Source organism: Mustela nigripes, chromosome 1, assembly GCF_022355385.1.
Source record: "Mustela nigripes isolate SB6536 chromosome 1, MUSNIG.SB6536, whole genome shotgun sequence".
Classification (NCBI taxonomy): domain Eukaryota; kingdom Metazoa; phylum Chordata; class Mammalia; order Carnivora; family Mustelidae; genus Mustela; species Mustela nigripes.
In genome coordinates, this window is record NC_081557.1 from 208012178 (window position 1) to 208021363 (window position 9186).

The 9186-nt window shown below is 57.5% G+C and overlaps 1 protein-coding gene across 1 annotated transcript; it reads right to left on the reverse strand.

The window, feature by feature from the left end:
* Positions 1-4382: 4382 nt before the first annotated feature.
* On the reverse strand, positions 4383-8618 carry MSX1 (msh homeobox 1). Its single transcript, XM_059395769.1, has 2 exons — positions 7914-8618; positions 4383-5575 (listed from the first exon to the last, which is right to left on the reverse strand). Exons 1-2 carry the CDS (start codon positions 8380-8382, stop codon positions 5133-5135), a joined length of 912 nt encoding a protein of 303 aa, XP_059251752.1. The 5' UTR covers positions 8383-8618; the 3' UTR covers positions 4383-5132.
* Between the last annotated feature and the right edge of the window lie 568 nt (positions 8619-9186).

A 9186-nucleotide genomic window follows, 5' to 3' on the forward strand; every position in this document is an offset into this window, starting at 1 on the left:
CCCCCTTCAGTGTCTATCTCTGGGTCTCCCCCACCACGATTATGCGTGTCTCTCAGTGTCATTAGGCTCTGGGTGGCAGAACTTCAGTAGGGACGTTGAAGCCTGTGGCCTTAACAATGTGCGTTTGCCTCTGTAAGCTGGAGTTGTGTATTTATCAGGATGTGTGTGTTCATTGTGGGTTTTGGGTGTGTGTTGGCTTGCGCGTGTTAGCTTTGTGTGTTCAGAGTGTGCAGCATATGTTGATTTTGTGTGGTTGGGTGTCTGTTGGTTGTACGCGTATGTGTCACCTTGCATTTGTTTGAGAGGTGTTGTCTGGATATGAATTTGACGGCTACGTGTGTATGTGTTGGGTGTGTGTGTGCGCGCGCTCGCTGGCTGTAGGTGTATTGGGTGTGCATCTTGGTTGAACATGGGTTGCATTGTTGTGTTAGATGTGTGTGTGTCGCCGTGTATGTTGGTGTGTTGTTATGCGTTATGTGACGATGATGACGATGACCAGGAGGACGATGAGGACGCGCTAACGTAACAGCTCTGCGTCGGAGGGAGCCTGCTCCCGCGTCCTGCTCCTGGGCGGCAAAGAGCAGGGGCTGTAGGCCCGCGGGGCCGCGGGAGGGCGCTGTGCTGGAGGCAGGCCTGTACGATGAGAGGGTCCTCCCAGGCTTGGACAAGGGGTACTTCGCGAGGCCGGAGTGGAAGCTGTCGAGTGGAGAGAAAGGAAATCCGAGAGTCTGGAGTGGGGACTGCGGGGGCTCAGGAGAATGGACATTTGGTGGTCGTGGGTGAGGGGCAGTGAAGGAGCGGTCGGAGTCGGGGCTGGGGGAGTGTCCCGGCGGTGCCGCGGTGCCGCGGTGCGAGCGGCTAGGAGGGCGGGGACGGAGCCGGGGAGGCCGCACGGCCCCGGGGGCCCGGCCAGGCCGGCGCCAGCCGCCAAGTTGAAAGGCGGCCGCAGCCTCTCCTTGCTGTTTCCCACTGCACCCCCGAGGGCTCCAGGCGGGGCGCAGGCCGGGCTCACCTCCGGGCCACGGGTCACTAGGGGGGGCATCGTTCGGTACGGGACCCCTCCAGCCTCACGGCCCGTAAGATTCTCACTTGAGGTCCCCCGCCTCCTGAGTAATTGTCTCCACTGGGCCTCCCGCGCGACCTGGGCCCTCAACCCCCGGGTCAAGCGGCGGAGATACGAGCCCAGACACAAGGCGCTCTGGGCGGGAGCTCTCCAGCCCCACCCAGGCCTCGCAGATCTGCGACTGCCCGGGACCCCGCGGACCTGCGCGGAACGAAAGCGCCCCAGGGCCCCTGCCGCGACGTACTCTCTCCTACCCCGGCTTCCAATCCATGGACCTTGGGGCTTTTCGGTCCAGCCTGCGTGGTCAGAAGCTGAGTTTGCAGGTTAAGCCTTTGCTTCCTCCCCAACAAAACGAAAATGCCGTCACAGACAGCTTGTAGGGCAGATGAGATGTCCGTTTTCCCGAAGAGACGGGCCTTGCTCATGGTCAGAGCACGAAGGAGTTAAATTCATGGAGCTAGGGCTGGGCTCCCCGAGGCCGGTTTTCCAGCGACAGGCCCGCTTCGTGCATCTTTTCTAAAACCAAAGAGCCGTTCAGGCACTAGGTGACCCTCAACAAGAGAGGACTGGGCAGTGGGGGAAAGCCTAGAAAGCGGCGTGGAATCTATGTTCGAATCCCCCTTTCCCCCTTATGGGCTGTGTGACTCTGGGAAATCACGTAACCTCTCTGGACCGATATACTCTCTTGTTTTAAAAGGAAAAAAAAAAAAAAAAAATCCCACAAGGTTCTTGGGAGGCGCGGGGGAGGAGGCTTGCGCAGGAATTCCTCTGGGCGCCATAGGTGGTGTCTTAGTAAATGATCCGGGATTTTCTGCTGAAGGAGGAAGCTGATCTGTAAAGGACCAGGCCTGGGAACCCTCTTCCCATTCTGCCTTCGCTTGATAAACAAGCAACTGAGTTCGAAGGACTGGGCTGAGGGAGAAGCGGTGCCGAGCCCCGCCATTTCCCGCCGGACCTGGCTGAGTCTGGCCCAGGGTCTTCAGCCCACACCATTGCGCCGCTTCGATCTAACCAACATTTATTGGGCACCTTCTGTGTACACGCTGTATTGAAAAGGGGAATTCGAAAACAAAAGCGGGGGAAAGAAAGAGCTAGACGAAAAGAAACAAAAATGGGGAAAGTAGGGGCACCGGAGGGGAAGGAAACCCGGACCCAAGCCGGCAACGCGGGCGGAGGCGAGCGAGGAGGCCGGCGCGAGCGGGGTCCCCGGCGGGCGACCTCCTCTGCCCGGCAGAGGTGCTGCGTGGGGGAAGGGGGCGCGCCCGCCTCGCCTGCAGCTACCGCCTCTCTGGAGCCGCGGCGCGTCTGCAGAGCGCGAGCCGTTGCTCATTACTGCAATTATGTTGCTCTAAGTTTGCCTCGAATCTAAATTGCCAAACTTCGAGGAGCCAGGAGGCCGGGGAGTCCGAGCCAGAGGAGACACCTGATCCTGTCCCACCATTCCCCTACCCACACTAGAGTAAAAGACTCCAGGACTGCGGACGCACCGTGAACTGGGAAAAATCAGATCCACCACTATTCCCTGCGCGCCCTCTCCCGCGGGGATTCGTTGACTCGTCCCCAAAATCCCGGGAGCGGGGAAGCCGTCCCAGGCCCATTTCGCAGGTGAGAAAACTGAGGAACAGAGAAATAGAATATCTTCCCTACCCAAAGTCACGCGGTCAGTAACCAGCAGAGCTGGGATGAACCACGTCGGCTTGTCTGACTTCAAGTTCAATACCATCCCCAGGACAGAAGATTCCCCAGGGGTGCTCCAGAAAAGAACCGGAAAAATCTGTAGGACTCAGTGTCCTGCGCTCTGTCACTCTTGGGTTGCTTAGTTTGTAGAGAGGACACAACTCCTTTCTGTTGTGAAAGCAGCGTTGTACCTCAGCCTTCAAGCGTCTTTAAAGGACTACGTGAGTTTGAGACCATTTTAGGTCTAACTCCTCTCTCCTGGGGAGGAAGAGGCCCAGATTCGGGTTCTGGCCGCGCTTTGGGGAACCCAGGAGTCTGTATGGAGCAGCGAACTGCGCTCTACCGCAAGCTTGATTTCTTTTCTTAAGGAGAAGGAGTTGTGCGATTTGGGGACTTCAGCCCCAGACTCCCGGAGGGAGCGTTTGCCAGAGCTATCGAAATTGGAGGATGGGAGACCCAGAGTATCCTGGAACTTGCCCCGCACCAGCTCAGAGTCCGCCCGGAGTGTCTGCGCGCAGTTCTGCGCTCTCTTGGAATTCCTAGGCAGAGCTCCGGCCCCTGGGGCTAGAAACCGCTCCTTGTGCCCCAGACTCGGTTTCCACCCTGCACCGCGGCCTCTAGCTGTGGAGACGTCCACCCTTCCCAAGTCCATCGCCAGGTATTTGGAGTTCTAACAACCCTTGGCCTGCTGGCTTCCAGGGTTAACGGCTCGCTGCAAAAGCTACCTGTCCTGCGTGGAGTTTTGAGGCGCCTGGGAATGCGGGACTGAAGCAGGGCCGGGGGAGGGAAGGGCACGCAGATCTGGTGAGAATTAAGCCAAGGCCCCTAACTCAAAAGGGAACAGAGCGGTGCCTGGAACATAGTAGGCTCTGTTTACTACGAGGTCATTTTCTGCCATCAACATCCTTGCAGAATTCCCCCCAGAAGGCTAAACTTGGCGGCCATTCAAATATATTCTCCTGGAAGCCTGAATTTAACCTACTGTATAAAAGAAAAGCCGAATTTGTGAGCATTGGGGGGCAGGGGCTCACATAAAGGACACGCCAAGGTGGGAAGTGTACTGTCGCCTTGGGTTTTCAGTAAAGTGTTTTGTTTTGGGGGTCGTAATAGGGAGTGTGAAGGTGTTCACATTCTGGCAGCTCAAAATTAGATCCACAAACCAGGTCTACACCAGCCCAGTGAGTTAGAGAAGCAAAGCAATGGCCTCCACCCCCCACCTGGCCTCCTGTGGGAAAAACAGGTTTGCAGGGGTGGGAATTGTCTGGATTAGCTGTCTACAGTCATCAAACCATTTGGGTGATTTGCTTTGTTTTCATAGACAGGTTAAAAGGAAAGAAAAAAAGAAAGAGTCGGTTATGGGTCGCCTAAGCAAGTGTCGATTTCAGCTTAAAGTGAATTGGAAAATTGAGCCTAATTATCCTAGGTAATTGCTTCAATTCTCCACTTGACTTTGCTAACGCAGATCTGTCCTGCGTGTTCAAAAAGACACCCCCCCACCCGTCCCTGAATATCCCGTTGTCACCTTTGAAAGGTGCTAGTGTAAAACTACCATCGAGCTGAAAAGCAATTGTATACGTGAACAGAAGGCAAGAAGTAAAATTCAAATAAAAGCCTAAATGAATGAAGAGATCATTTCTTGTAGCTTAAAATTAATTTATTTAACAAATATAGCTATAATATAAATGATAATAAAATTTCAAATATACAGTATATTACACACAATCCCTTCCAAAGGGATTCTTGAGAGTCACACAAATGTACTGTTAAATAGAACAGGAGTTTTAAATTTTATTTTACAATTTTTTTCTGGTACTGGTGAGAGAGGTCCCTTCAACCTACCTTGGCAAGGCATCTGTGTCACCCGCCCCCCCCCCCACCGAAGCAGACGTTTTGCAGTTGAAGTTCTCTGAAGTTTTCCGATGGAAGGACCGGGTTTCCATCTCCCCTAACATGCTCTTCTCTTTTTCTCCAACTGTTCTTATTTTCCAAAATCTTCACAGGAGAGTTTCTCTGTGCCTCTCCTGCCTGCTGTCAGGATAGGACGCAGCCACCCAGCGCCGATCCAAACACTAACTCTGCTGGGGACCGCTGGGAATTCTACACCTCTCTAACCCCAGTTTCTCCCATCTGTAACACAAAGGGTAGATCTAGATTCTAGAAGAGTGTTAAGGGCCTCTTCCAGCCTCTTTGGGGAAGGGGATCAGACATTGGAGAGTGAACGCAAGGAGCAGCCGAGAATAAACCGATAAACCGGAGCAGCGTGAGGGGTTCAAGGGGAAGGAGCCGGGCGGTGCCGAACAAGGGAGCTCCTTGGGGGATGGCTCCTGCCGCTCGCAGGAGCCCGGGGCTGGAGGAATCAGCTAGGACCGCAGAGAAGCGACCCTGGGACCCTCTATGTAAGGTGGTACATGCTGTAACCCACGTGGGCTGTGTAGAGTCCCACGGGGGCCACCGGCAGCGCGGCGCGCTGGAAGGGGCCCGAGGCACCGTAGAGTGAGGCGCCCGCTGCGGCCGCTACCGCCGCGGGGCCGCCGAGCGGGAAGGAGAGGCCAAAGGCAGCCGGTGGCAGCATGGGCTTGGCGGCCATCTTCAGCTTTTCCAGCTCTGCCTCCTGCAGTCTCTTGGCTTTGGCGCGGCGGTTCTGGAACCAGATCTTCACCTGCGTCTCGGTGAGGCTGAGCGAGCTGGAGAACTCCGCGCGCTCGGCGATGGACAGGTACTGCTTCTGGCGGAACTTGCGCTCAAGCGCCAGCAGCTGCGCGGTGGTGAAGGGAGTCCTCGGCTTGCGGTTGGTCTTGTGCTTGCGCAGGGTGCAGGCCGGGGGGCTCAGCCGCCCTAGGGGGCCGAGAAAAAGGCAGGGCGTTAAGAGAACGGCGTGGGAGTGTAATCCGCCGACCGAGTAGCAGCAGTAGTCAATAATAACAGCTACTCATTTTCGTGGAGCACCTCGGGGCCAGGCACTGGGAGCGACACTTGGAAAAGGTTTTCTTCAGTTGCCGCACCCCTCGGGGTAGACGTTCCTGTCTACTTCTCGCGAATGAGGAAACAAAGATTCCAGGTGAAACAGCCGCAGTTTCAAGGCCCAAACTTAACTGGGAAGAGGTGGAACGTCTTAATGCTAGGCAGCTTCTCCAGAAGGCCTTCCTCAGCGGGCTTCCTCCCACCCACGCTTGTGTTGGCACAGTAGGTGTTAATAAGACCGATGGAACTTTAGGCCCTGCGCCCACCCCGAGATCACACCTACTTTCATGAATTGGCTAAACATGTATATGTGCCCACCGAGTGTTCTGCGCTAGGCTAGGCAGTGGTGCGGCATCCAACACAGATCTCGGAATTCCACTCTCTCCCTTGGAACTGCATGTTCCTACAAGGTTCTAAGGGCCGTCCCTGGGGACCCGGAGGGGGAGCAAAGCCTGCTGTCAGACTGTCAGGGAGGTGGCACCAGGGCCATTTCTCAAATATGGTGCCAGTGGGGGTGGGAGTGGACTTCTAATTGTCTCCATTGTCTCCTGAGTCTCTCCCACCGCCAGCGCCTTGGCCCTCTGGACGCACACAATTGGGAGTGGGTGGGAGGGGGGGGGACTGTAATCACTTGTCCCGACCTGTGTCTCCCATCGCAGAGATCAAAGGTGCCAGGCTTTTTTTTTTTATGGCTTCCAAATGTACCTCAAGGATGGGCGGTGAGGGAGCACACACCCCACCCCCCCCACCCCCGCCCAGACAGAGGGCTCCCGCAGATCTGAGACTAAGTCCTCTGGGCCAGTCAACCCCTGCCACACTGGGCAGCGGAGGCCAGATAAAACGTAGAACAGATTATTTCCAGGACAACAGGGATTGCAAAGACTTTGGGGTCTGGGCAGGGGCCCTAACCGAATTCCCAAGTCCGGGAGAGGCAGCTTTCCCTATCCAGCAGCCTCCCTTGGGAAAAATGAATTCAAGTCGATAATGTTTCACCATGCGGGTTTTGCCTAAGCATGCATTTTTTCCCCCGTTGTTGTTGTTGTTGTTGTTGTTGTAAATAATGATCCTTTGGACTCAAAGACCACCAGGATATGAGTCAAATGAAACCTCCCGTTAACATTCCCCCCTTCTTCCCTGCTCCAGGCCATTGAGAGTCCGGGAAGCAGTTGGCCCCCAACTCGCTTTCCGCCCGGCCGCCCCAGGGGCGGGCGCCGAGGAAAACGTCACTCCCTTCGGTAGGGACAGCACAGCCCAGGGCCACCTTCTCCAGCCATTAGGCCCAGGGAGGGGCTGGCCTTTCAAAGACGTTTAATCCCCTGATAAAAATCATTCCTCAGCATCACGCCATTGAATTCGGGTTGCTATTATGCCGCGCAAAATAATCGGAGGAAACGAGGAAAACTTGGGAATTTCCCGTGCTCCTGAAATATCTCCGAGTGTGTTTGCTGGACAGAGAAGCCGGGGGGCCATGAGGCCTTGGAACGACCCCGAACGCGCCTTTGACGGTTGGAGTCCGCTTCAGTGGCCCAGTCCGCGAGGTTTGGGAGCTTCCCACCGCAACGGAGGGGGCGCCTCCCACTAATTGACTTGGTGCCCCGCCCCCTCCACTGGAACCTGAGCGCCCCCTCCCACTAAATGACCCATCCACCAGGAGCACTAAGTATCTTCCTGAAACTTGAAGGGGGAAGGGGAAATTTGCAAGAGGTTAAGAACTTCTGGGCAAAGAGACACTTTATTGCGGGGCGTGAGGGCAGTCTTCTACTGCGAGAAAGTGAAACTCTGAGCGCCAGGAAGATGTCCGTACTACTTGGACCCACCCGCAGGGATAACGGCAAAGTAACAGGGTTTGGGGGCAGTTAGGGAATTGGGGACTCCTGGGGTCCTTTGATGGGGGCAGGAGGAGAGGGTGCTCAGAAACCTTGTCCTACAAGTTAATTCCCACCCGCAGCGTCCCCTGGCCAAGGCGGAGAGCCCTCGAAAGTGGACCGAGAGCTGGGTTTCAGCCAGGTCTCCAACCCTTTAGCTGATGGAGTGCGGAGAGGAGTAAATTCTTCCTCCCAGCCAACCGATCTACAGCACCAGCTCCAGGTACCCAGCTGCAGGTACGCAGCCGCTGGAGACAAGCAGGCGCCAGCGTGCGGCCTGGCGCCCGCGGTTCCCGCACCCCCCGCCCTCGGCCCTCTCCCCGCCGCCTGGGTTCCTGGCTACTTACTGGCTGGGGGCGGGGAGAAGCGGGGGTTCTGCATCCACGGGGTCCTCTCGGGCTTCTCGGGGCTCTCGGCTTTGACCAGCGCATCTTCTGGCAGCTTGAGAAGTCCTCCCACCGAGAAGTGGCCCAGTGGCCGCGGCGAAGACGGCGCGTCCGGGGCTCCCAGCGACCCGGGCCGGGCGCCTAGGGGCTGCGCAGAGCCGCCCACCGCCTGTGCGCCCTCAGAGGCCGCCAGGGCGCTCTCCTTGGCCCCGGGCTTCCTGTGGTCGGCCATGAGAGCCTCCACGCTGAAGGGCAGGAGTGAAGGGGATACTTTGGGCTTGGCCCCCTCCTCGTCTGCGCCCATGGCGGCCGCCGTGGCCGCCGTGGCGCTGGGGACCTGGCCCCCGCCTCCCCCCGCCGGCTTGCCGAAGGCGGAGTCCTCCACTTTGACACCGAGTGGCAAAGAAGTCATGTCAGCAGCCGGGGCCATGCAGAGACGGGCCCCCCTTCCAGCCGCAGCACGGCCCAGCCGCCGGGCATGGGCTTCGGGCGGGCTGGGAGCACCGCGGGCCTTTGGGAGCGCCCGGGGCCCTGGCCGGGCGGGCCCTCGCGCGCGCGCCTCCCCAGAAGGCCAGCTCCGGCGCTCGGGGCCTGGTTCCTCGCAGGCGCCGCAGCGCAGGCAGAGTTCCCGGGCGCACTCGCCGGCTCCGGGTCGGGCCGCAGCTCCCCAGAGAACTTGTTAATAAGGCGAGGCTAGCGCGGCGGCGGCCAATCAGCACTCGAGGGGGCGGGCCCGGCGCGAGCCATTGGACAGCGGTCCTGCGGACTAGCCCCGAGGCGCACTGGGCCGCGGGGCGCGCGGGACAGGGCCGGGCCCCGGGAGGGCTAAGGAGGGGAGGAGGCGCGGGAGAAACTTTCTTCCGCGCTGTAGCCTGCGCCGCCTGTCTCTTTCCGGGTCCCCGTCGGTCCCTATTTTTCTGTGTTCTTGGGGGACTTTTCTGCCCTCCCCTCTCTCCCACACCTCCCCTTTTTCTCTACTCCTTCCCTGTTTCTCTCCACCAAGGCTTCTCCAATCTTCCTCTTTCAGTCAGCGGCTGGGTCTGTTTCTCTGTGCCCATCCGCTACCTGCTTCCCCTCTTCTCTACCACGATCATTTGAGATGAGTCATTTCATGAGTATTTCTTTTATAGTTGAAAAAATCCGCATGGTTGTTTACTCTACTAGAAAGACGGCTTGTTCGTTTCTTTTTCTTAGACGCCTTTATTTTCTTCCTTTCCCCATCTTTCAGATTTTA

Bases quoted from the DNA above. Each gene is read 5' to 3' on its own strand.
- MSX1 (XM_059395769.1), bottom strand. From the start codon at position 8,382: ATGGCCCCGGCTGCTGACATGACTTCTTTGCCACTCGGTGTCAAAGTG. The intron at 5,576-7,913 runs GTAAGTAGCCAG...TCGGCCCCCTAG, and splicing joins CTTCTCCCCGCCCCCAGCCA to GGCGGCTGAGCCCCCCGGCC.